The sequence below is a fragment of the Fragaria vesca genome, linkage group LG3 (genome assembly GCF_000184155.1).
Source record: "Fragaria vesca subsp. vesca linkage group LG3, FraVesHawaii_1.0, whole genome shotgun sequence".
Lineage (NCBI taxonomy): Eukaryota > Viridiplantae > Streptophyta > Magnoliopsida > Rosales > Rosaceae > Fragaria > Fragaria vesca.
In genome coordinates this window covers 9,898,930-9,926,386 of record NC_020493.1, presented here as the reverse complement: position 1 = coordinate 9,926,386, position 27,457 = coordinate 9,898,930, and the positions used below count along the sequence as shown (strand labels likewise).

Below are 27,457 nucleotides of genomic sequence, written 5' to 3'. Positions count from 1 at the left end.
TATATATATATATATATATAGAGAGAGAGAGAGAGAGAGCGAGAGAGAGAGAGACGTCAGTGACACAATACTAAACTGAACATTGTTTTACTGTTGAACAAGAGCAGTGACTCTGCACGATAAAAGGGACAGTAAAGGAAAGCAGACATTTTGTTTTACTTGTAGACATTCTCTTCATAATGATTTATATCATTGTCTATTTTCTGATAGTGCTACGTATCCTTAATCCTAAAATACAACTTCTAAAGGCATCTTATTAGTACATTATTCCAAGTCTTACGTAGCTCATCAGAAGTGTAATATACCACCTTAAAGTGGGTTCATTTAGCCTTTCCTTCAGATTTGTAATTATTTAAGGAATTCAACTATTACACACTCAACTAATTCCCTTTACTCTATCTTCACTATTACACTTCCATCAACTAAATACCCTACAACAGAACCAAAGTATGCAATCCTTCACATTGTTATGTACTTCCTATATTGTTCATCAAAATGAATCCGACGGAAGAGCTAAGCATGCTAAAACCCCAAACTTCACACCACATTCATTAATACCAGGTTTACCCTCAAATTACCAAACCCTAGAAAGTATAACACATCACAGAGGCACATAGAGAGGAGTAAAATTAGCGAAAGAGAAGAGAGAGAGATACCATGTGGGGGTACTTGTCCTGGTCAACAACCCTAGTATTCTCAAGCTTTATGTTGAGATACTGATCCACGGAGTGAAGCGTGCCCCTGATTGCAAGGTCGTTCTTGAGCTCCACAGTGACTTCTCGGCCCACCAACTCCTTGAAGTAGGAGAAGAACAGCTGCACAGACCCAAAACAAAACCAGATGAGATTAACGATTGCAGACAAAACTCCAGTGAGAAATTGCAATGGGGAAATAGTAGGAAACCCAGGTGGGATAGAAGAATGGGAATTGAAAATTACCATCTTGGCTGTTAGAAATAGATGGTGGAGGTTTGGCTCCGATGGAGTTTCCGGAGGTGAAGGTGGCTGCAGAGCGGCGAAACGCGACGGAGCAAAAAGAGTGAAAGATGTGGAATGTGGAGTTCGCGACTTCGCCTTATTTAGGTTGTTTTTTTGCCCGGGACACAAAGGCAGAGGTATAATTTAATCGGGCCTTTGGGCCTCTATTCTCGTACAGATTTTTCTTTTTTCTTTTTTCTTTTTATTTAAGAAAAACCGAGAGAATCTTCTTTTTTTTTTCTTTTTTTTTTGGTCGAAGAGAGAATCTTCTTGCTCACTATCGTTTAGCCTAGTGACCTAAAATGTGGTGATTAGTATGTTTTTGCTGGGATACCCAACCAGCAACCAGAGAAGTATGGTTATATGGACAACAATCAAACGACTCTGGGTCTCAGTCCGACTACTAACAGAAATTCTCCTAACTCGTTAACATTACCGAGTTGAGGAACTAATTGGCAATCCGGTTGGCCCTTTTTGGTTCAACAAAGTTCACCTCTTTTACAACCATATTGATCCCCATTTGGTTTTAGGGTGCTTTTACTAGAACGTTGCTATCATCTCTTGCTGCGATCTCCTCATCTCGGACTCACTCCACTTCATGTGACAAGGTATTTTTCTTTGCGTGTAACAATGGCAAATGGTATGAGATCAGAGTGGTGTCAAATGTTGTAGAATTTGCTTGGGTCAGTTTGCCTAGACACTTCAAGGACCTTTCGCTTGTCTCATTCGCCTTTTAACATACAGTTAAAAAGTGAAAAAGCCGTCATTGTCAAGTAGAATTAACTCTTTCGAAATGTCATCATGGGTTGGAGATAAGCAAAAAGTAATACAACTCAATTCGATTCCTAATCTTTTTCTTAACCTATCCGACCACATTTTGATGGAAAAGTTGTAATCCATAAAAACGAGGACCAACACCAAAAGAATATTATACATAAATGAATATATCTCTAATCTCTTCACTTGTTCTCTGCCCAAAACCAATAACATAGCCTCGAAAGAGCAAAAATTTCGGCAATTTTGAATTGGCACTTTCATATTAACTTGACATCGTGCACCTACCAGTATATTGCCATTGGCAGAACATAACCGCTGAGACACTTGCTGAATAAGGGTTCAGTTCATAACATAATACTCTGCTTCCTCAGGAGATACAACAGTTTCTGTACAAATTGTACACCAAGTCCCACCAGGTCAGCACACTGCAAAGATATTAAAAACAGATTGTCATGACACCAGCCAAATTCCTATCTGCACATTTCAAAATCAGTGTCCAGAAGCATTGTTTGACGTACCAGACTACCAGGTTCAGCGTTAATATAATATCACTATTCTTGGCTAAATGATTTAATACGTTTGATGAAGCCCCCTTTCAAAGACTCAGGTATCTTTGAAATAAAAGTTGATTTGGAATCCCTGATCAACTGTTTCCTGCATTGCAGAAGTAGAGTTCACAGTAAATCTCCAATAATACCAATACAAAAGCTATACACTAACTGAATAATTACCAAAGCTTAGAAACAACCAATAGGTACTAGTTAAAAGGTATTCACAAAAGTAAAAGTAAAAAGAATAAAAAAATAAGCTTAAAAGGTGATAACAGCAATTAATCGAGTAAGAAAAAATTGGTAAAATTAAAAAGAAAGAAAAAAAATCTGTAAAGCATAACTTCAGAAAGCACGAAATGGTAAAGCTTCAGTCTTCTACAATATGTTACTATGATTGGCATTTTTTTCAGTCCATTAATCCATGTGAACTGCTAAATGTGGTTACCAGAAAAATAAGCTAAAAATATTCTACTATACCACTCAATTCAACTCCAGACAAAAAAAGCATACAATAAGTGCATCAAGTAAAAAGCGTGATTTAAGCTGCAGTAGTTCTCCAGAGAAACTTTCTAGGTATTAAAAGAGGTAAAACTCAGGCACTGAGAGAAATCCAATTGCAGTTGGTGAATGATAGAAAATGCATACATATGCAACTCAAAAAACAGAAAATAAATTACACGATAAAGTTAAGGGAATCAACAACACTCATGAGATAAGTAGAAAGTCTTACTTTGCTTCATCACCATTCTGAGCGAGTCCAACTTGATCTACACATAACTTTTTCCGGGATCGCATAAAACTGGTAATGTCGTCTACCCAACCACATGATCGCAAAACTGATAGAGCTTCTTTCTTCAGACTAAGCAACATAAAAAAGAGTGTCAGTCTCAAAAAAGAAAAGAAAAGAAAAAAGAAACAGGGAATGGAAAAAAAATTAGGCAATAGTTTTCTGTTTTTGGCAAGTGCAACAATTTATGCCGTGACTAGAGTGAATTATAGAAACATTATTGAAGGCAACAAACTCAAGTTGCATGCATCAAAACAGATGGAAAGGCAAAACACAGGATGATAATAAATTACACACACCAAGAAAAGCTACGACTCTAAACACCATAAGAATCAACAACATGATACAAATCAGTTGAACATGCATATGAAAGCAACAAAGTCTTATGCAGAAATAATGAAGATAGAGGTGCCAATAAAGCCAATGAACTGTAGTCAGTCAGATCTAAAGGCATCACAGGGTCAGTACACTTTAGAGAGCTGGGAATTAACATGAACGACTGATTCTGGCCACAAACACAATGAGCACATCTCTAGAATGTGAGACTTATGAAGATCAGAAGAGATAAACATGAAATTTGTAGTTGTAAATGTAAATCCACACATCATAGGTAAAATCTAATCCAGATACGTCTGCATATTATAGGGATACAGTCCATTGAAGAGTGTCACATACCCTTCCTTCAGTTTTTCAACTTTTTCCAGAGATTGAGCATCATGTTCAAACAAAATGCATGAACCCTGAGATTTTCTTTTGGGCCCAAGGACCATAGGGTGGCCATGGAGAACACTGCTATCCAATTCAGAGTGATCAGGGAGTTCAGTTTTCACTGAACCAGTACATTCAGAGAGTTCGGATTTCACTGAAGCCGCACTACTGTTTTCTATTGGTGATGAAAATGCCTGGTTGTTGCTAGCTTCAATAGTATCAGATTTTATACTCCTGTTCAAACCATCCCCATTTATCAAAGACACCTTGACTTTATCACTTCTGTTCAAACTAACCAAGTCCTTCACCTCCCCATTTGATCCCAGAGGTTGTTTCTTGTGAGCTACTTTTCCATTCTCACTTGCAGGACTTCTTTTGGTGCTATTGTTCCCATTGATATTAAACTTCATCCGCGCACCTGAAGGCACTTTATCAGAAATTTTTATCTGTGGTCCTTTTGGTGGAAGACCAGGTTTTGGCTTTTTAGAAGCTTCATGACCATTACAATCAGGAGACTTCAGACCATTTGAAGCAGCATTAACCGACCGTTGGTTGGTACGGGAAAAGAAAAGGATGTAAACTTTTTCAGATAAAACCTCTTGCAAAGTTGAAAGTGAGACAAACTGATCGTTGCAGCAATACCAACGACCCATTGCATCCTGTATAAATATTATGAAAAAGTAAGATATATGAATGATTGGTTGGTTCAACCTTTTTTTTTTTTTTTGTACAAGAATGTGACGAGCGTACACAGACCTTAATATATGCATAATAATGACCAGATTCAGGTGAAAAACCAGAGTGCACAATAGTACCACAAAGCTTATATTCCGGACGTGGATCCTGCATTTGTAGTGAAAGAAACTCCATAATTAGTAAATGGAATAGAAAAGAAAAGGTCTGCAACACTACATATTAGGATCAATAGAAAGAAACTCATGATAAAATGGTCCAAATAAATTATCCGCCTTAGCAGCAGTAAAGTTCTTAAAAACTTAAAGAATAGCATGCGGAGTAGAGGGAGATAACTGGTTAATGTCAATAACTGGTGTCACATTTCTTTGTGTTCTTTTTCTTCTTTTTGAAACAAGAAAGGAGATGTGAAATAAATGAACAAATGAAGCCATCATTTCCAAGGGATGCCTGTAACCAATAATTCAACTCTACCACTATGTTGATGATGAGTTGGTTTGAATTGTTTTATATTTTACTTATTGCGATTCTACACTTCCCTATGTAGCTCTACATAAATCAGCCATGATTTGGACCTTTGTCCACCAAATCAACTTGTCCATTGACACATGACAACCATATTGAAAAATCAAACCTGGGGTTATGGTTCATTGTTAATGAGCACACTTGAACAATTCTACAGGAAACCACTGTCATCCTACCATGATTTTCTAATTTTATTCAAGTTCTCACCCAGTTGAAAGTTGGATATAATGAATTTCCAGAAGGATTAACTCTTATTACAAGCAGACATCAAAAGCACGCTAGACTCTCAACAGGATTACCAAGGCATATACTTTGGGTTCTTAAGTTCCTTTGAGAATTTTAGGATCTAATGTTAGCCTCTCTATTTCCTTCTGAGAGAGGAAAGCACTCATACAAAACTATATTGTAACATTCCAAACTCCACCACATAGATATCAACAATTTGCCAGCGTCCATCATATTCCAGCAATCTTAAAAAAAGCACAAGCACATAAGAGTTGAACAAAATTATACCGGAAAAGTTTCTTGGTAAATTCATATCTGTTTGCTAGATTTTGGAAAATTCTACAAGGAAGTGGTTCTTCTGGATAGCTTTGTCGTCAAGGGTTCATCATCACCCAAAGGCTGTAATATCACACTTCATTCACTGTATTATCTATATACTTGGAAAATGAAAAGTTGACAATAAGCATAAACTATTTTCCAAGGTAATAATTGTTATAGTCAATAGGTTCACCTAGTATCTAAATAAGCACAAGATAGTCCAGCCAATGCAATGACATCATTGCTCTTTTTTCATGATGTGCTATGACTTCATTAACTAACAGCTTATAATGAGACCAAAGAAATAAAAAAAACTCAAACATACCTGGCTTTTTTTGCACATGAAGCTCGAAAGCACCAAAAACTCTTCAAATGAAATGGATTTATCAATCTTCCCACCCAATAGACCCTCGAATCTCTACCAACAGAAAACAAAAGACCACAGTTACTCTAAATACACAAGGAAAATAACAGCAACCCATAAAGTAACTTAATCAGCTATAGAATTATGTTATATTACACCAGAACAACAGGGATAAGCCTTTGACCAGCACAACACTCACCTTAAGTTGGATTACAAGAACATTAGGTGCTTGAAGTATGGACATTTGCTTCTTAGCTGCCACTAATTTGTTACATCTAAAACAGCAAAAACACTTCAATCAAAAGCCGGTACAAAAGAGAAGTACAAAACAACAAAGGTAACTACAGTGAGAGATGATATACCTTTCACACTTGTACTTGTTTTGGCCATCCAAAAGCTCAGACTGGAAGAACTTTTGCAAAGCGTCTTTAAGCGAATTACTATGCAAAACATCCAGACTAATATCCATTATCTCATCAACCTTATTAGACTCCTTGCCACAGGACAAACACTTCACCTGGCTCTGTAAAGCTCCCCCGAATATCTCCATCACCACCGTGGACGACGGAGCCACCGTAACAACGTTGGAGTGACCATTCCCGTTGGCATGGCCATTGCCGTTGGACAAACCATTTCCGGTGATGTTGCGCCGGAGCTTCTTCAAGCGGAGGCAAGTGTTGTGGCAAGCATCAATAACGTAACGGAGGAACTCATGCGCGTCTTCCTGCCGGCCGTGGCGAAAATGGTCGGCGAAAATATTCAGACAGCTCCGAATCTTGGCGGGCGCATCTAGACTGAGATCCACACTGAGAGACCTGACTATCCTCCTCTCCAGCATGCAAAACGGACACTCGCGCTTCCTCTCCTTATCGTTAGAGTCACCTGAGTCCATTATCAATCTCAATTAGAGACGAAGCGAAATCGAAAAGCTAGGGTTAGGGGAGGAACTTACAGAGGGAGGAGTGCTGGTTTCGAAGGCAGAAATTGGCGAGGGGAGGGGTGTAGGTGAGGCACTGGAGGACGCTGTTGAGGTAGCAAGAGTTGCCGAGGTTCTTCAACCCTAGAGGCGGGCCTGTCTTCCGTTTCTGACTCAGTAGACTCGGCTGCCAACTCATCTGCAATTGAAACTGCACGCCCATCAACGTCCAGCCGCATCGCACCAAGACAACGACGTTTCGATGCTCCCGCACCACCACCGCCTCCACCACAATCGCATGTCCCTCTCTTTCTCTCTCTTCCGAATCAAAACAGAGAGAAGCAAAACCAGAGATTTAATTTTAATTATGATTTTTTTGAATTAAAGTAAATAGTAACTGAGAGGGGAAGGCGGGTAAGAGACGCTGAGAGATGAGAAAGAAGACGAGGAAGAAGAAGAGGAAAAGCTCTGCGCGCCCTTACCAAACCCAAAATCGCTGCTCTGATTTTCGAGGGTTCATGTCGTCCCCTCTTCTCCTTCTTTTCATTTCGCTTGCCTTTTTGTATCCCGTCTACAGTTGTGGACCGGGTTTTGGGCCTCGTTCGTTTAACTGGGTCTGGGCCGATGAGGCCATGTGTCACTTCTGTTACGTTAGTTTTATCAACACGGACTAATGTGTGTCGTCATGTCAAAACGTTTCTTCCTCCTTGATCACCAAGAGTAAATTGGAATTAGAATTTCAACTTCAATCAGCGTCGATGGGTTATGTTTGTGATTTTGCAACATGCTCCATCCGAATAGTATCCAGATTGAGGTCCTCGGTGATATCTCAATAAAATTAGACTTATCTCGTGTAATTGGAGCAAGAATCTAAAGGTCCCTCAAACCTAAGGGCCATCGCAAATTGGAACTTGAATGCATTTGGTTTGATAGTAAAAAAGAAATTTATTTTATAAGGTATTTAAAGTCAATTACTTAGAGACGTGATTAGTTTGCATAATTTCTTCAAATCCAAGCTCATGCTAGACATCTAACCAAACTGAATGCAAGACTTGAGTGTTGGTGTTAAACTCAACATGGCGGGTATGTGGTGAACTTGTTGGCCACATTCATACAGTATCTAGTTCAAATCTCCCTCCTCAGCTAAGAAAGTTAAGCTTCTTTCTAGTAATCTTGCAAATTTGAAATATCAATCTCATGGTCTCTCTAGCAAAGAGAATTTCAAGGCCAGATTCCAGAGTTTGATCTTTAATCAGACCTCAGGCATATGAAAAAAACGTGAATATATCTCATTGTTTTACACATGTCACATTTGAAGGAACTAACTCTACCAAATATTTGGTAAAACCAGGTTCAGGTTAAACTACAAATCCTTGCAAAGAGGCAGTCTCATTTGTGCCCCAGAACTCCAGAAGTGATAATGTGTGAAGTACAAAATTTTCAAAATTCTATAAACAGGGTATTCCTATGACAGTGACTTTGGCACTTGCTTTACAAACAAATAATCTATGATTAGAAGCGCATTAGACTTCTAATGCCCTCAGTAACTGGCTACATTTGTGATGATGATGATGATACAATTGTGTTAACATTGATACATTTCTGTTAATTTCACATTATACTTGCAATCTTGGCTTCAGACTGTTGCAAAATTTTGCCAACACAGGAGCAGCTGCAACAAGGAAATACACAATGAACACCTTATCCACTCAGGCTTCAACTATGCAAAATATAAAATTATGCATACAGTTCCATCCAACTATGTAAATAAAAAAACCAAAATGCAAGTATTGTACTACAGTCTCATCTATTTGGGGGAAGAGTGGAATGTAGGAATCCAAGAACATAATAATCAGATGAAATAGTCCATTCGGGAATATAAAATGGCTAAATGTATAAGTGGCAGTGCATACCTTGAGATAACTAGGTCAACTGCTCCTGTTACATCCCTACTTGGAAACTGATGTTGTGGCCGCCTGTAGAGGTTGAGAACTTCCAGATTCTTCAGTGATGACTCTGGAGGCTTCTTTTTTTAACTTGTGATTATTGTATGCTGCTACACCTGCTATGGCTGCATAAAACAATGGTAACATTACAGTTTTAAGTTATTATTTATTTGTATGTAATTTTCTCTGTCACTAGACAGTTCGTTAGTTTACATTGTTGTACTACAAACTGGTACCATACATGTAAACAAGACTCAACCTCATAATATATTAATAGTGACATACCAATCAGTGCAGCAAGACAACGTTATACTTCACTCATTTTACTGTTAAAAATCCCACAATTTCATACTGTTTCATACAATTGTAAAAGAGTTACAGATCTGATGCCTGTTTTGTTGTCTAAAAAGCCGCCTACGAGATATAAACTAATATACAGCAAGCAAGCTGCTGTTAACTTCAAAAAATTTATCAGTACCTAGTTTTGGCTCAAAGATTTCGGAATATTTTATCGTTTTGAGACATAAACTACTTATTGTTTATCATGTAAATGAATATACTGATCTCATTAGCACAACTGCAAACTAAGACTGGACATGTGACATACAAAATTATAAGAGGATTTCTATATGCTAAAACAGAAATGTGTACATGGTTAGACACTTACCAATGGCATAACCGGCTAGATTTATAAGAGTTAGCTTCGTATCAGCGAAAAGAAGGGCTGAAATTAAGACAACCACCCAGTCCTTGACCACTCCGGCAACACGAATGGTCAAAGCACTTGTATGAGTAATCACAAGGAAGACTGATAAGTTGAGGGCAAAGGTGCACAGAGAGTTAAGTGTTAGCACAACAACTGGAAAGTTCCATGATGCATCTGCTTCCATCTTGGTCTTCTCTAAAAATATCCACGGAACGAAAAGGCAAAGAGCACTGCATATAAATTCAATACCCATATCACATAGGCCTATAATTTGTACAAGAAGGTAAGGGATAATGAATTTTATAAGTGCAAAAGCATACCTGCACGGGCTAACATAGAACATGACAGATATTGGATTTAATTTGAGACCCTTCCTTTTGACAAAAATCTCCATAAAGATAAGTCTTAAGGCTTCTCCAACAACTCCTCCCATTTGATAAACTACTCCAATCCAGTTTATATTTAATTCACCATAAGAAGCTACCAAAACGCCAAAACTTATCACCGACATTATCAATAGCATTCTGCAGCTCATTACCTCAAGTCCTGCAGCTACGCCAAGAACAAAAACAGCAACTGGCACTGCATACAATGTCACTCAAAATATCAGATATTCTGAGAGTGTGTTCTTAATTATGATTTTTGTTAATATAATGACCATTCTTGTTGACCAGCCAATATTCCTACTGTTCAATAATCACTCGTCATATGAAACAGGAGATGCTGCTCTGGATTCCCAACCATACAGATTAAGAAAGCTATTCTTAAACTCAACACATTTAGTTAGAGGCCTCAAGAGATCAATTAATTAATGAAAACTTACTGATTGCTTTCAACATCTGCGCGAATGCAACAGAAATATACATGTAGGCAGTATTTCCCAGCCAAAGAGTCATAGCAAACATTGCACCAATTGGCATTACTGATGTCACATATCTGTATAACCAGAACTTCATTAGATTCTGAGAGCAAAGCATCAAAAATGGAAAAAGATATGAATTTTTTTTTTAACTACTGACACAATGGATTCAGTCACAGGATCAATCATCTAATAAATAAACATAACCGGTATGTACCAGCCAGAGTAAGGGACCAGACAGCACGATTGTTCAGGCAATCAAATACAGTAAATAAATAAAAGATGATAATAACAACAATGATGATTTAGCCATTACATCTTTTTTATTTCCTTTATATCAAGGGAACTGATTTCAGAGTCTTTAGGGCTTTCTAAAGAAGGTATTGTGATTTTAAAATGTAATAGGACCACCCCCCCCATTAACTCCACATGCTTCAAGAAATAGAGAACTTAGACATGGAAAGCAACCCAACATTGCAATTCAACTTGTTGTCTTAAGTAGCACAGAAGGGACTGATAAATGGACAGATATCATCTTTGGAAATAAACTACTAAATATAGCAAGTGAGTCCTTCTTTTACTTACATTTCTGTAGTCATTCCTTCCTCAACCTTCAAAATCTGTAAGGAAATAAAATGAGTTTAATAGTAACGCTGAAAAGTTAGGCTCAATGTTTAGCATTATGTTAGTAACTTAAATAACTTAAGAATTTTCTTTTTTACATAGAAAATTACAAGGTTACAACAATACCTTGAAAACTTTGGTGAGTAAAAAACATAAGACGGAGGAGAAGATCATGTGAAGTAGAGTTAATCCCAGAGGGTAAGGGAAATTGATTTCCTTGGAAGACAAAACCCACTGTTCCACATTTCAAGCAAAAACCAATTGTTAGCCTTGTAAAACAACCTGTTGAAAGGTGCCTCCGCATTAAATATTTTAACAGCGTCCCAAGGGCAAAAATTCACGAATAACAAAATAAAAAACTAATTACAATTCAGATGCCAACAAGCACGTAAAAAAATGTTAACTAAGATGCTACAATGCACAGAAAGTAACAAGGAATTTTATCAAGTAGTTGTAGTGCAAACTTGCACAAAAGACATGTGAAGAGTGATTTAGGTTTCTTGACAGTTTAAAAAAAGGAGAAGAAACATAGAAAGGAAAAGAAAGAAAAAAAAGCATAACATCTAGGCCTAGACAAAAAAAGCATAACATCTAGGCCTAGACACCTTCTTACTTATGTTGTTTGTTATCATACAAACTAGTGTACCAGATACAAACTGTGAAACTCTGAAGAAAAAATGGATCTACAGTTCCCTGCAGAAAAACAGAAAGGATACGTGTGGGGGGATGAGTTTACTGTTATAGGAGTCAGTTAAAAGTAGCCTGAGCAATCTCCATAACAGAGTTCTTTCATAGCAATTTGCTTTTATCTTTCTTATATGCATACTATTTTTAAGCCTAAAAAGAAACTGTTTGATCACAATCAAAAGTTATTGTCAACGCCTTAATCAGATTTCAACCAGAAAAATCAACTAGAACGGACCCAATTCAATATTCATTGTACTATTCAGAGCTCCCCAGATACACCATGGCCAAAATTTTGGTGTACATAATTAATCTCTACCCCAAACGGCACGCCTTTTCCAAAACTGTGCAATTCCTTAATAGCATACATCAGTGCCACTAACTATAGAAGAAACAAGCAATAGTGCTTCACAGTTGCTGCTGTCTTATCACACTCTCTTGAACATTGTAATGAATTATATCAATCCAGCATCTATTTTGAACATCCAAAGTTACATGCACCTAATATGAGAAAGTATTACCCTGCACTCATATCAATGTGGTCGAAAAAGATGGATCCTCCCAGTTTTCCAACTCTATCTTATGTTTGGGGATAAGTATATGGAGTCAGCAATCAACATTAACAGAAAGATGAACTCGAGAGCTCTAGTCGATCCATATTTCTTTTACAGGAAGTGTGAGAGAGAGGGGGGGGGGGGGCCGATGGGTTTTCTTGTGTGTTAAGTTCATATCTTGAGGATTTTGCACCTCTTCTTTCATTTTTCCCCTACTATCTAGTACTTTCTAACACCCAAACAATTAGTATCGCTCAACCTCCATATGCATTTCTCTTGAGAATTCAATACATTTCATGCCATCGCTAACGCCCTAACACGCTACATTAACCACCACCAGACAACCAAATGTAAACTCTTTTTCTTCTCTTAAAGCATTGAAATTTTTACACTTGAGGTTTGAAAAAGCAATCAGGAAAGAAAAGCACAGCACAGCATACTTAGAATTGGGTCAATCTACTATCTCTCCGAGCTCCTTCTTTCCCTTTCCTCTCCTTTCATGTATTTCAATGCACAACCACAGCCAATTAAAATCAACCCCATCAAGCAAAGCTCACATTCCAAACCAAGAGAATCACCAAACACACAATTTCATCTCTTTCACCTAAAGAACCCTACTTTTCACCCTATATAAATTTTCACCGCATTGTAATTGGCCAATGACAAACTGGGTTGTCCCAAAAACATTCATATCCAACCCAATTCACCTCTCAAAGCTAAAGAGATCAAAGAAAGCAATGTAAGAATGAAAGATGGGGTCACCTTGTTGAAGAAGATCTGACCGCTGGAGAGAGCGATGTAGAGAAGAAGGTAAGAGTAAGTGAGGACCTCATCCTTGCAGAAAAGACGCGCCCGATCTGCCATGTCTTGTCTGAACCCAAACCAAAATGATTGAAAATGAAAATGGTGAGGTCAAGTGTGAGGGGAGGAGCAGTGATGATTAGGACACTCCCAGCGGTTCGATTCATTTGAGATTTGATGGGTCCCACGGTAATCTAAAGGTGGGAAATTTTAGTTTTTTTTCTCAACAAGCTGTATCGGTTACAAGTTAGTAATATACCCATCTTAGTCAGAATTTGAACCGAGTTTCACAAAAATATCCCAATAAAATCACAGTAATCTTCTGCCTCAAGCGCACGAACCCGAATGCCCCTCAAACCTGTTAACCACAAACTTGTAGAAGTTGAGACTCAAACTGTAGACATAAAGGTTCCATACTAGGCAATTCGACCAAATTTTACCACCAGGTGGTTGGAATTTTAGACTTTTTAGTGGTGACAATAAAATGGTTTCATTAGTTGTGTCCATCTTTATGATCTGATGAATAACATACATGTAGCTAAATTGTTTAGTTATGAATTGGAAAAGAATAGTGTTTTTGTTACATATGTTTGATTTCGGTGTTTTGTTGATGTTTTCAAGCTTCTTGTTTAGCTTTGATTTCGATTTGATTTTTGTTGTGACACCAAAATTGTCACATGAATTCATCCTCCATTTCAATCAACAAAGCTGAAATCCATTTCATCTCCAAAACCTGAAATCTCCGATTTCGTCTTTGAATTTATTATTTGACATATATCACAAGGGGTGGTATTGCATTTGCATGAATATATACTTCCTTTATAATTCTGATAGAATTTTACTATAGAAGTGGGGTGAAAACCGTGAAATGGTATTTGCTGGAGTTATACTTCGTTCAGACTACAACATACAACATTACAATGAATAAATGGTAAGGCCACCAAACACTCAAAACTGATGAGGCATTCCATGATGTACATCTGAACTGAAACGGTGAAACCATGTGAATCGATCTCGGATTAAAGCAAAAGCTCAGTGTGATCGAGCACAATGGAGACCTGCTAAACGCTGTGAAAGTAATCTTCCTCTCATACATCATCTCTTGATCGTTCATTTAACTGAGTATGCATGTCACTGCAACTCCAATGCAGCAAGAACAGATTAACTCATGAACCTCCTGTTCTGATCAGGTCAACGTTTTCGACAGATTGTCATGCCATCCCCGATGGGTACCTGATACTCCCAAAACAGTTGGTGTCATCAAAACAATCAAGACAATTCTCTAACGATCTGTTTGGCATACTTGGATACAGTAATGAGATTCAGAACCGACTATGTTTATGATATTTTTTTTTTTCATTAAACTTGTATCTAGAAACTGAAATTATGGATCCAAAAGGGCCAAATTCTTGAGTTTGAAAACACAAGCGATCAGACTTACCATACTAATGCTTACACGCTTATCCTCCATTAAATCAGCATTGAAGTTTCTAATGCTAACTGTCTTGGCATCATTTACCTGCTCAAAAAGATGACAATAAGCATTTGTAAGGGAAGAGAGTTCATAAACACTGGTTATTGGTTCACCTCTGGATCAGCAACTTTTCCATGCCAGAGAACATTATCAAATACAATTAGACCCCCAACCCTCACCTGAAATAAGAGCAAAAGATAAGCTGTTCAAAGAAACCAAATATAAGCAAAATTAATCCGGTTTGTTTAGTAGATGAATCATAATATAATTACATAAATTTGGTCTTACGAGTTGGAGCAATAATTCAAAGTATTCTGGATACATTCTCTTGTCAGCATCAACAAATGCAAAATCATAGCTGCATATAAGAGTAGATTAAATGTTAGTAGTCAAGTTATTGCCTCATAAATTATGGTTAAATGTGAGAACAACTAAGTGATACTTGATCAGGCTGTTTTTTGAAAGAAAAAGAAAAGTGAAACGTTGACAGAATATTTGACAAAATTTTAATTAAATAATTAATGGAACAAGATGAAAAAGAAAAGTGCATCTTTTTTGTTACATTACCTACATGCTTCATCGTTGAGAATCAGTGATCTTAAGGTATCTACTGCAAGTCCATATCTAATATCCACCTGATACCAAATTAGAATTTCAGAGTGATGAAGATGTATTAGCCAAACAGTTGAAGATATAATTGTGGGGCCGTGATTTCAATTCCTTTTCAAATCTGCAAGGCTTACTTAGCACATTACCACAATGTACTGATGACATAAATTCGCTACTTTTGTAAGTCTTAGAAATAGTAATGTCGAATGGAAGACAAACTACCTTGTGGGAAACATTGGCTTTTTCGTAATACTTCTTTGCAACCTCAAGACATCTGGCATCTCTTTCACAAGCTACTAACCTACCTGATTCTGGAAGGACCAATGCAATAGCCAATGATGAATAACCCTGAAATACACAGTAACAATTATAACAGATACAGATAATTCATCTAATGAACATGTGATTTTTGTTTCCTCTTTGCATTCCAGTAAAGAAGATCAAACATAGATGAAAAAAGGGAAGGGACTAAAGTGAGGCACACATCTCAGGGGATTGGTATAATCCTCCCTTCCCCAAAACAAATTGGGATAAAAAAATAATAATAATAAAATTTAGAAGAAAGCAGTCAAGTGAGCAGCATAGATATTTTGAGTGAGGAGAGAAGCATACTGTATATACACCAACTTCAATACACTTTTCTGCCCCATGAATCTGTACAAGCATTGCAAGCAGTTGTGCCTGGTCAGGGGACACCTAGCCAGAGGAAACACATTGTCAACTTTTCCATCCACAAAGACTATTAAAGGACTTGGAGGTATGGCTATGGTATGGCTTGTGTTCAATGAAGTATGATAATTATTTTCAGAAGTGTTCAGGAGGTTTTGGATGCCACAAAAACCAGTAGTTTCAATATGCCATATTTTTCACTCTGAACTTAACATAAAAGGATTCAGTAACGAGTACCTGCATCATACTACCACGCATAGAGGCAGTCTCTTCCCTAAGTTTTCGTAGAACCTGGAAAAAAATTCTACCCTCTAATAAGCAATACATCAACCAAGTCTGAAATTGGTAAGATTCCGAAGAAAGATTTTTTGTTGGACACCAATTAGGAAAAATAAATGTGAGTTCAATTACCTCTGGTTCTCGAACATTGTCAAGGATGTAATCATAAAGCCGCGGAGTAATACTGATAATCTGCTTGTTCCCATACTTCTTATCATCAGCAACAACAAATGCACTGGGGGCACAACCTTTTATGCTCGTCTTTAACTTGCTGCTGCAAGCTCTGAAGCCTGTACTACACCTCCCTGAGGACAACGAACCAAAATTTGGTCGTAGTTGCACAGATCTTTGTTGAAGAAGTACTCCCTGGCAAGTTAACATAGGCCACCGATGAAGCCCCAGGCTTGTGCTCCCCATAAAGACAATGCGGCAGAAGAACCAACAACAGCAAAGTTGCAAACTGCATACAAAATGCTCACAATAATGAGGGAAAAAGATATCAAATAAATCCCAAATGAGTGAGAGTAATGCAAAACTAAAAAATGCAGCTATTCTCTCTTTTGGGCATTTCTACAAACACATGGTGTGCATACCACAATGGAAAATATAAAGCAAAACCAACACTACACACTTCACTATCTATACATGTTTGGCTTGAACACTAACAATACCTATAATATGGGTCTTCTGGGTATCTGGGTATTTCTATATGTCAAACCCAGAAACACTGCAACTGTTATTAGTCCAAAGTTTGAAACTTTCAAACTTCAAAGCCTCTGTGCACTCCCGCGGATTTCCCAGTTACATCTGTGTTTTTTTTTTTACTCTGTTGGGCCTATCTGGGCCTTGACCTGTAATCTCAACCCGTCCCGTTTGCAGCTTGCTTCCTTCTCAGTCCAGTCACACCAGTAGTCCTCTTTTGGCTGGACATGGCCATCAACCATCAAGCATGATAGGGACGAAGAAAGACAAAAAAGACCATAAATTTGGCCACCCTTTGTCATTTTCCCTCTTCCCTATTTATCCCAATTGCAATTTTTTTTGGGGTTCCAAAATCCACAATAATGGAGGAAAACTGTGAAACACACACGGGTTTTGTGGATGAGACCACCCTCTATCCGATTTGGTTTCAAATGCCCACCTCCAAATGCTCATCCATTCTCTCTCTCTCTCTCTCTTTCTTATTCTCTCTCTCTTCAAAAAATTATGGCATAGTTTTTGGCGCCCCCACCCAATTTGTCCTCCTCTCATTACTTATAAGCTCTTCAATACTATTCCTCTCAATGCACTCTGTTGCATAATCTTCTACCCAAGATTAAGGTCAGCCTCTCTCTCTCTACTCTCCACTCTTCAAGTCTTTGTTGCTTCAATTCTTTGGTGCACTTTCTCAAGTGGGTTTTGTTAATTCTTTGAAATGGTTCTTTGTGGTAGTGGAGTAGATGAAAGTTACTTGATTATGTTGTCATGAAGCCAAAGAACTTACTATGTATTTGAGTTTTGAATCCCATGTGTAGTATTTACTTCAAGAAAGTAGACTAGGTGTGTTAGTTGATGCATGGCAATGTTGAACAGGAAAAGGTTTTACCTTTCATATGCTGAGGTTCTAAAGTTTGTGTGAGCTTCTTCAGTGAATTTGATCAGTGATTGTCAATCTATGAAGTTGGTTACAGTTGAAGAATGTTCAATCTATCATGCTGATTGTCATGTATTTTTTGTGATGTTGGATTAAATTCGTGTTTTATCCATAGGTACCCGTTTGACAGTCAAAATTGAAAATGGGAGAGGTAACCAACGTCAGTGAGTATGAGGCAATCGCAAAGCAGAAATTGCCAAAGATGGCGTATGACTATTATGCATCAGGATCTGAGGACCAGTGGACTCTGGCTGAAAACAGAAATGCTTTTTCCAAGATTCTGTAAGCGTTCAATGTTTACTTAGAATTCTCTGAAGTAGCAGAACTTTATTTGAAAGAAGTAGCAGAACTTAAAAGTTGATAATGATTTTTTAGCACTAAAAGTTGTTATGGAGTTTGTAATCCTCTGAAACAAGCAAGTTATCACTCGATACAGGTTTCGACCTCGTATTCTTATTGATGTAAGCAACATCGACATGACCACTACTGTTTTGGGGTTCAAAATTTCCATGCCAATCATGATTGCCCCAACAGCCTTTCAGAAAATGGCTCATCCTGAAGGTATTCCATTGTTTCACCTTATCATGCAAAAGTGAGCCATCTTGTTCCAGGATTTTGTAATGGCCTGTTCATAATTGGCTTGATTGGATCATGTGTGCTAATATAATTCTTACTCCAGTTAAGCAATTAATACAACAAATAGTTACCTCTAATATCTTTACTAATTGTGCCTGAGTGTCTCTGACAATGAAATGCCTTGTTACAGTACCATTTATCTCAAATCGATTTACTATCTTGTCATAATACCATATATCCTCATCCCATATCACACCATATCCTGTTGAGACAAGCAAGGGTGTCTAACTGACATTGTAATGTGAACTACTTCAGGTGAATATGCTACTGCACGAGCAGCATCAGCAGCGGGAACAATTATGGTACTGCTTTTGACCTTGATCAATTGTCTACTTCTGCTAAATAAATTATAACCCGACAGATCCTTATTGATTCTCTAGAGATAATTTGGTAAGTTTAAGCAATCACAAGTGAGAACTCAAAGTGTGTACTGCTGGTAATAAAGAGTTAAATGCCTTAACTGGCAAAAAGTGAAGTAGATGGCCTGGCTCCTATGGAAATTCGTGATAAAAAAATTTGATAAGAGCCAAAGAGAAGTACATGGTGTTGCACTGTTGCATTGTAAATGGAGATCAGTGATGTTTGCAGAAGTTGTTGGTAACTTTATTGTATCGCCAAACACTTTCTCTATCTTCAAATAAAAGTTCTCTGGGAACAATGTTTCCTTAAATATGGGCGTGCTTCCGTATTAGGAAATAAAGAACATGCAATTTGTACGTATATTTTCATCATTTCCAGAAAGAAAACACTTATTTGGGGACAAGTGTATGTCTTTGGCTGTAAATATAATTGAGAATGTCATTTATGGGGCATGCTAGTGTTACCTTATACAACTTCTTTCTGTTTTATGATTCAATTTGTTGTTGTGTTTTTTTTTTTTTTTTTTTTTTTTCTGAAGACCAATTTCTTGTCTATTGTATCAGACTTTGTCATCATGGGCTACTTCAAGTGTTGAAGAGGTTGCTTCAACTGGACCTGGAATCCGTTTTTTCCAGCTCTATGTAAGCTTATATAATCTTGCTTATTCCTTGTTCATTGGTTACTATACTTAATTGTCCCTGGTTTTCAGTCTGGACTATTTGGTATACGTTTCCTTGCTTTCCAAGATGTTTTGATCCATGGTTTTCGGGTCATAATTTTCAGGTATACAAGGACAGGCATGTAGTTGCTCAGCTAGTGAGAAGAGCTGAAAGGGCTGGGTTCAAGGCAATTGCTCTTACAGTTGATACTCCAAGGCTGGGTCGCAGAGAAGCTGACATCAAGAACAGGTCAAATTCATGTCCACAACTGTTACAGCAATACCAGTTGCTCAAAGTGAAAACATTCATGTCAAGTTAATTTGATGATAAACATCATCTGTTTTTCCCCTAATGGTTTAATAAGGTTGAGTTCAGTTCAGCATTTGACATCAGCTTGTTTCACTCGTATTAATATCTATTATTGGTTGTTGTACAGATTTACTTTACCTCCATTTCTAACACTGAAGAACTTTGAAGGTTTAGACCTTGGAAAGATGGACAAAGTGAGTAGAAACTGTGACTGCCTTAAAATTTAAGTAAATTCATTGTTCGTTCGACTTGCTCACTTTGATCTTACAGGCTAATGACTCTGGACTTGCTTCATACGTTGCTGGTCAAATTGATCGTTCTCTTAGCTGGAAGGTTTGTTCCCTGAGACCAAATCTTGAGATACATGAATCTAAAAAGCATGATTCGTAATCTTTGTAACAGTTACAACTTGGTGCTCATAAATTATTCTGCTATCGTCCACCGAGTTTACACTTGATGAAGAAAATTATAAGTTATTTAAAGTATGAACTACTTGAACAGCCGCCCTTCCCGTCTCCAATAATTTTTTCTAGAAACATTACGGTTTCTAGATCTTAAAATGGTATGTATTGGAATAACAGACCAGGATCTAGGCTCTTCCATCTTCTGATTGGAAATATGCAAATTCAAAAGGAAGGGAGAATGTGTTTTGGCTGGGAATATTCAGTAGGAAGTTTGCGAAAAGAAACTAGTTGTCTTCATAACTACGCATAGCTTTACAAAATTTGATGGATCTAATAATCTGTATTTTTATGTGGACAGGATGTACAGTGGCTTCAGACAATCACTAAACTTCCTATTCTGGTCAAGGGTGTTCTCACTGCTGAAGATGGTAATTGTTGAACTCATTTTCTCTCGGTATATGATAGGTTTGTGATGCTTGATTAACTCTTTTATTTTCATCTTGCAGCAAGGCTTTCAGTACAATCTGGAGCAGCTGGGATCATTGTATCCAATCATGGTGCTCGACAACTTGATTATGTGCCTTCAACTATCATGGCCTTAGAGGAGGTACAACAGCTTGGTTATTGATGTTTATTGGTGTATCTGCCTCGTAAGTAATAAGCAATTGTTAATCCCAGTTTTCACAATGATTTGACATGATCCCGCTGGCTTGATAATTAGGTTGTCAAAGCTGCGCAAGGACGTATTCCTGTTTTCTTGGATGGTGGTGTTCGTCGTGGAACAGATGTCTTTAAAGCATTAGCATTGGGTGCCTCTGGAATATTTGTAAGTACAAATCTGATAATATTTGGCCACATGATCATTAAGGATGAATATACTCGGATGGAAGTACTTATTCGACTTCTATTCACATATGTCTGTCCCTCACTCCACAAAAGGATAAACCGCAACCTCCCAAAATATTATGCCACATGAGCTTAGAAGATGTTTTACAATTCCATCTAACTGTGCATCTGTGATGGTTAACAAGCATGTTTACTCATTCACCTACAAAATAAGCTAGTTATGCCGTACTTGATTGATAGAAAGCTCCGTTAATTCAGCTATGGTTAATTTGCTTTTCATTGTTATATTTTCTGTCAGACGTATACTGAGACTGACTTTTATCACAGATTGGACGCCCTGTGGTGTTCTCTTTGGCTGCTGAAGGAGAGGCTGGCGTTAGAAAAGTACTCCAAATGTTGCGTGAGGAGTTTGAGCTAACCATGGCATTAAGTGGATGCCGTTCACTGAAAGAAATCACCCGCAATCACATTGTGGCTGACTGGGACGCTCCTCGCCCTGTACCCAGGTTATAGAGACAAATCTTGAACCGCTGGTTGCCTGCCTTTGTTTCTTGAATTAGTGAATTACATCTCTACATTCTGTAATGGTAATGGATGGTTGATATAATACACCCATGGCTACTGCTGCCTTCACTGTATATTCTTTTCATAAAAACAGAAATGTATTGATGATGACATAATTATTGCAACATGATTTCTTTACTTGGTTTGGTTATTGATAAGGAAAAGGTTGGTTTGCACTGTGTTTGTTGACTTGTTCCATACTCGTCCTAGATGAAAAATGAAAACTAAAAAGTGGGTGTAATTTGTGTTAAACTAATCTTGTGATTTTACCACCCAGTTAATTTAATTATGGATGGAGATAAATTCGTGCAGAAAATTGGGGTCTGGGTGAATTAAACACAGGCACCATGCTTTGCCATTGTTGTTGCCGCAGTGGTGCCTGCAATACCTCTAAGGCAGGTAAACTTCACACTGCAGCTGGTGGAAGAGCCCTGCTGAAGCGACACTATGCCAATATACGCATCAGAAGACACAACGTACTGTTGTGTCGCCCAATGGAAATATTAAGTAAACTGGCTATTTCACTAATCAACGTAACCATAACAATACAATAATAATCTCATAAAACCATCAAAGATTCAAAGTGAAAATTGAAATAACATACAATCACTAGTACTTCTGGGCTCTGAGGGACCCTAAAAGATGGAGGATAGCTACAATGCAATCCACACCTATTCTGACTCTAGTAAGTAATACAGTTGGGTAGGTCGAGTAAAAAAATGCTTTCTATAAAAGAATCCATGAAACTGTAGAAAGGACCTCCATGATCCCCAAAAACCATCATAAAAATTGACCAGTAGTTCACCATTCTTCCGAAAATAATATGGCTTGGAATAAGCTCTAGCATACAAGCTGCCTACCGTGAACAGTTTAGTCCACGATTCTGCCACACCATATTCCTTCATCACCCACAAGTGAAGATTATTGTTATTATTGTCGAAATCCTCAATTAACAAAGCGAGTGATGACTCGCAGTATCTTGACATATAGCAATCGTATGAATCGTTTCTCAAAACTTCAGGCATTGTAATCTCTCCAAATGATTCAGATGACATAGAAAACAGCACAATGTATTTGTGCCTATCTATGTTACAGAATTGAACCCAATGCAAGGCACCATTGACAAAAACATGCTGTCCACGATAAGGCTCCATAGGATTAAATTAAGTTGGCAGGAATAATATCAGGAATAAGAGTCTTCCATGAGCCTCGGGCTAGTGACCAAACCTCAACCTCAGTTGCGATTTCATAAGAATCGTGAACCACGCTTCTCAAAATTTTATAGTCATTGGTAGAAGAATCATAGCCAAAGGCATAATCTACAAAGAAACCACTAGGTATGATCACAAACCGTTTAATAGAAGGGTTCCAAATTATTGCCGTGATAGCCTCCCTGACATCCGCCCTACGACGCTGGTACTTGTCAAATCTAAAGCCAGTCAGGCATAATATCCCATTACAAGTTCCAACCACATCAAACCAATGTACTTTTTTCTTTTTGTAGTCATAAACATCATAAGAATATTCAGCTTCCTTTGGATGTAGAAGCTCGAGTTTATTGAATGCACGCGTTATGTTGTACCAGTCAAGACACCTCAATGCTTTGTTATTCCAGAGCAGTATGTCATGCTGACCACAATAATAGAACATGTCGCATGGAGCGAATAGAGAGGGGGAGTAGGGGAGGTAGTTTTGGTTGCGGAGGTGGGTGTCAATGAAACTAGAGCTTTTGATCAGGGAAAGCCAAGATTTGCACACTGTGGTGCATCGGAGTAAAGATTTTATGGGCAACTTTAGGAAGATCTCTTGTATGATGTCTTCAGGAATTGCTTCCATCATGCATCCAAATCTCTCAATACTATTTTGGTTGGAAGAGTTTGGATGCACGCAGGGTCTTTATAGGAGAAAGTATATATGTACACAATATATAACACAAATTATTATAAAGAAATAAGAATAGAAAAAAGCTGCTGGTGATACTAGCTAGGTCAAGTGAATATGAGCCGACTAGGGTTTATATAATACTATGCCAGACACAGATCGAGCATCTCCATTCTCCAGATAATTAAAATATATAAAACTCAGGGACTTGGATCAAAAATAATTATTCGGGATGAAAACGTCATTTAAGAAAATGACCTCCATTCTCCAGGAGTCCAGGTTAGCTAGGGTTTCCTGACTCTGCGAAACTCGTCGCATAGTGACTCGTCCTTTGCTCTAAACTCTATCCCACCATCACTTTTGCTTTGCTTACGAATCTAAACACACTTGTCCATGGCGCCCAGGCTCAGATACTCGAAACCCGACTCTCTTCATTTTCCAGCTGCTCTCAACCTCTCTGTTATCTCCACGGCCATGGACGCCATGTTCCCGCCTTGGGATCGATCTGTTTCACCTCTTTTGGTGTTTTGCTCTTTTGTGTTAATGAAGAAATTTCCACCCAAGTTCCTCATTAAGATCTCCGCTGCATGATGTTTTGTGCTCGTCGTGGATTGGCGTCTGGATTCGATGTGAAACGGGTTTTGCTTTGTGTTTGAGTAAATCACTGGGGGAGTGTGATTAAGCTTTCTCTTCTCTTTTCAGCTGATACCGGGGGCTATCTTTTGAAAAATTAGATCCGATTTCTGAGTCGTCTTAGAGGATGTTTCCTTTCGCTTTTGTCGTCTTCACTGGCTTAGCAAACCAAATTTAATTTCTCTCTTGCTATAACGTATGCTTTACTGGCTCTTTCTCACGGATAAAATTTTCCTTAAGATTCCTTCTCAGAGCTCTTTTGAATTTGGATAATACTGAGCGAAGTTGTAAAGAGAATGCGAGAACAAAATGACAGCATCGATCCGACTTGTAGTTGAATGAATTATTCTTTTCACTACTTCTCACCTTTCACTTTCACCCAATCATGAGGGCGCTTTTCAACATAGACCACCACCTGACTTACCTGCCTGAAATTCTATGCTAAAATTCTTTTATTTTGCAGGGTGAAACTCTAATCTACTGGCTGAAGTGTCCCTCTCAGGATGATCTTAAGCTGTCACTAGAGGACGACGACAAAATGAGCAAAGGGGTCACCTTCTCTCTATTTATGCTATTCCCTGTGTGTGCAGCCGTTGCCCCTCTCAAGCTCTAGCTCTCTGAGTCACTTCTGATCAAAATATATATATATATATATATATATATTTATATATAAGCTACCTCTCTCATTGTCCAAGCCAAGATATGGCAATGAAAGGGTTCAATTAGGTGAAGGCAGCTCTGTTAGGAGATCAGTTGACAATGGTCAACAATTACAATTAAAAGACACTCCACATTTCTCATCCTATGAGAATCACGAAACTAGAAATGAACCTCAACAGGTGCAAGTCCACCGTGAAAACTTGCCAGCTGAAATGATGATTCTGCAGAGACCTACCGGCCCGTCAACTGCTATGTTACCTCATGTTTCCTCCAACAGGGTGCCTCGGATTCGCTGGACACCTGATCTCCACCGCTGTTTTGTGCATGCAGTTGATAGCCTTGGAGGAGAAGACAGTGATTATCTAACCTCTCTCTCTCTCGTGTGTCTATGTTAATTAGCCTCTCGCAACATTTTGTGTTTGGTTATTTAATTATTTGTTTATCTTTTCCAATTTTAGGAGCTACTCCAAAGAAGATCTTGCAGATCATGAATGTTGAAGGTGTCACCATAAATCATATAAAAAGCCATGTTCAGGTGAGCTATTACTACGTACGTACACTAATGTTTGGAATTTTACATGATCAATGTTATTTCTCACGGTTTAGATTTCTATGAACAGACGTATAGGAGCATAAAACATGAAGAACACATACAAGGTAAATATACATTAGCATCATTTGTTCATACAGGCTTCATACTTTACCAAAAAAAAAAACACATTAGAAGTCCCATGATCAGAAAGAAAAATTTGCTGCTTCGGATTTCTGATTATTTTGAGTGCCCCTCTTAAATAAATTATATTTGATTATGAACACATACATCCAAATTGGCAACCAGTGACCTTTCATTAAATAAATTTTAACTGAATTTTTTTGCAGAAGCAGCTGCAAGAGCAAACGAGTATGTGAGAGAGCAAACCCCAGCTGAATCTGTCAATAGCTCCGCCACAGTTGTCACTTCATCCTGGTATTACCAATCTACACACTCAAAACAACAAAAACAAAAACAAAAAATACATAAATTGGTATTGCCAAAATAGTGATAGAGCGATAAAGATCATGTACATTCACTGCAATGTAAGCAAGCAATAGAAAATAGTTGCTACTTTGAAGCGATTTCTAATGGGTTATGTGATATTTATTCTTCTACAATCAGTGTGTACCACATGATTCAGAGCTAACAACTATTAAATTTCTTTCATAGGTTGCATTGTTAGGGAAGTATGATTTACCTTTGAGATCGAATAACTATCTGCAATGTTTTCTGATTTTGCTGGCTGGCCGGGCACGTACTTTTGCAGGAAAGATGAGAAGAAAACGAAACCTTACCTCATCTTTTCAGATCTATTTCCTGGATTAACTAATAATACTCGGGTACACAAGTCGATCTCTCTTCACTCTCTTCTGTTCCTGGTTCTAAATGCATGTTACATGTAGACTTTGCATTTTTTACCTTGGTTAATTTACTTCAATCTCAAGAACAATTTAATTTTCCAGAAAATCTACTTTTCTTTGATTTCTCTTATGTTAATGGTAGACATTTCTTATGAAAAAAGTAGTTGTGTCTTATGTTAAATGTAGACTTTGCATCTTTTACCTTGGGTTGGTTCAATCTCAAGAACAATTTAGATTTCCAGAAAGTCTACTTTTCTTTGATTTCTCTTATGTTAATGGTAGACATTTCTAATGAAAATAGTAGAGGTGTCTTATGTTAAATGTAGATTTTGTATCTTTTACCTTGGGTTGCTTCAATCTCAAGAACAATTTAGATTTCCAGAAAATCTACTTTTCTTTGATTTCTCTTATGTTAATGGTAGCCATTTCTTATGAAAAAAGTTGTTGTGTCTTATGTTAAATGTAGACTTTGCATTTTTTACCTTGGTTAATTTGCTTCAATCTCAAGAACAATTTAATTTTCTAGAAAATCTACTTTTCTTTGATTTCTCTTATGTTAATAGTAGATGTTTCTAATGAAAATAGTAGACGTGTGTTATGTTATAAATGTAGACTTTGCAACTTTCATCTTCTATTATTGATTCAATCTCAAGAACAATTTAGATTTCCAGAAAGTCTACTTTTCTTTGATTTCTCTTATGTTAATGGTAGACATTTCTTATGAAAAAAGTAGTTGTGTCTTATGTTAAATGTAGACTTTGCATCTTTTACCTTGGGTTGGTTCAATCTCAAGAACAATTTAGATTTCCAGAAAGTCTACTTTTCTTTGATTTCTCTTATGTTAATGGTAGACATTTACTTATGAAAAAAGTAGTTGTGTCTTATGTTACATGTAGACTTTGCATTTTTACCTTTAGTTAATTTGCTTCAATCTCAAGAACAATTTAATTTTCCAGAAAATCTACTTTTCTTTGATTTCTCTTATGTTAATGGTAGACGTTTCTAATGAAAATAGTAGACGTGTCTTATGTTAAATGTAGACTTTGCAACTTTCACCTTCCATTATTGATTCAATCTCAAGAACAATTTTGATTTTCAGAAAGTCTACTTTTCTTTGATTTCTCTTGTGTTAATGGTAGACATTTCTTATGAAAAAAGTAGTTGTGTCTTATATTAAATGTAGACTTTGCATCTTTTACCTTGGGTTGGTTCAATCTGAAGAACAATTCAGATTTCCAGAAAGTCTACTTTTATTTGATTTCTCTTATGTTAATGGTAGACATTTATAATGAAAATAGTAGAGGTGTCTTATGTTAAATGTAGACTTTGTATCTTTTACCTTGGGTTGCTTCAATCTCAAGAACAATTTAGATTTCCAGAAAGTCTACTTTTCTTTGATTTCTCTTATGTTAATGGTAGCCATTTCTTATG

The 27,457-nt window shown here is 37.4% G+C and overlaps 4 protein-coding genes and 1 pseudogene across 5 annotated transcripts in view; 1 reads left to right on the top strand and 4 right to left on the bottom strand.

Moving 5' to 3' along the window:
- LOC101310298 (U6 snRNA-associated Sm-like protein LSm2-like) overlaps positions 1 to 1,140 on the bottom strand; it is a 2,382-nt gene extending 1,242 nt beyond the window's left edge. The window contains exons 1-2 of the mRNA XM_004294108.1: positions 939 to 1,140; positions 657 to 815 (exon numbers count right to left, since the gene is read on the bottom strand). Coding sequence (XP_004294156.1) covers positions 657 to 815; positions 939 to 941 — 162 coding nt within the window. The 5' untranslated portion in view covers positions 942 to 1,140. The remainder of the gene's footprint in view (positions 1 to 656; positions 816 to 938) is intronic.
- The window catches only part of LOC101292394, a 1,325,780-nt pseudogene that overhangs the window by 966,881 nt on the left and 331,442 nt on the right, over positions 1 to 27,457 (bottom strand). The window contains exons 48-58 of the transcript XR_184374.1: positions 22,685 to 23,086; positions 22,318 to 22,590; positions 16,410 to 16,506; positions 16,179 to 16,351; positions 16,005 to 16,058; positions 15,711 to 15,794; positions 15,321 to 15,446; positions 15,057 to 15,124; positions 14,778 to 14,847; positions 14,603 to 14,668; positions 14,457 to 14,534 (exon numbers count right to left, since the gene is read on the bottom strand). The product of XR_184374.1 is annotated as an uncharacterized LOC101292394 (transcript). The remainder of the gene's footprint in view (positions 1 to 14,456; positions 14,535 to 14,602; positions 14,669 to 14,777; positions 14,848 to 15,056; positions 15,125 to 15,320; positions 15,447 to 15,710; positions 15,795 to 16,004; positions 16,059 to 16,178; positions 16,352 to 16,409; positions 16,507 to 22,317; positions 22,591 to 22,684; positions 23,087 to 27,457) is intronic.
- LOC101312613 (ubiquitin carboxyl-terminal hydrolase 25-like) lies at positions 1,746 to 7,354 on the bottom strand. Its single transcript, XM_004294030.1, has 9 exons — positions 6,878 to 7,354; positions 6,288 to 6,807; positions 6,125 to 6,200; positions 5,887 to 5,979; positions 4,557 to 4,643; positions 3,768 to 4,459; positions 3,036 to 3,164; positions 2,273 to 2,408; positions 1,746 to 2,179 (listed from the first exon to the last, which is right to left on the bottom strand). The coding sequence occupies exons 1-8, from the start codon at positions 7,062 to 7,064 to the stop codon at positions 2,306 to 2,308; spliced, it is 1,887 nt and encodes a 628-aa protein (XP_004294078.1). The 5' UTR covers positions 7,065 to 7,354; the 3' UTR covers positions 1,746 to 2,179; positions 2,273 to 2,305.
- On the bottom strand, positions 8,177 to 13,146 carry LOC101297517 (probable sugar phosphate/phosphate translocator At3g14410-like). The gene is made up of 8 exons (XM_004294064.1): positions 12,977 to 13,146; positions 11,103 to 11,210; positions 10,938 to 10,972; positions 10,317 to 10,429; positions 9,814 to 10,075; positions 9,455 to 9,723; positions 8,755 to 8,912; positions 8,177 to 8,513 (listed from the first exon to the last, which is right to left on the bottom strand). Exons 1-7 carry the CDS (start codon positions 13,076 to 13,078, stop codon positions 8,791 to 8,793), a joined length of 1,011 nt encoding a protein of 336 aa, XP_004294112.1. The 5' UTR covers positions 13,079 to 13,146; the 3' UTR covers positions 8,177 to 8,513; positions 8,755 to 8,790.
- Positions 17,236 to 21,617, top strand: LOC101292384 (peroxisomal (S)-2-hydroxy-acid oxidase-like). Its single transcript, XM_004294046.1, has 12 exons — positions 17,236 to 17,366; positions 17,795 to 17,961; positions 18,116 to 18,240; positions 18,571 to 18,617; positions 19,239 to 19,316; positions 19,459 to 19,583; positions 19,771 to 19,837; positions 19,914 to 19,976; positions 20,406 to 20,475; positions 20,554 to 20,654; positions 20,769 to 20,873; positions 21,221 to 21,617. The coding sequence occupies exons 2-12, from the start codon at positions 17,822 to 17,824 to the stop codon at positions 21,404 to 21,406; spliced, it is 1,107 nt and encodes a 368-aa protein (XP_004294094.1). The 5' UTR covers positions 17,236 to 17,366; positions 17,795 to 17,821; the 3' UTR covers positions 21,407 to 21,617.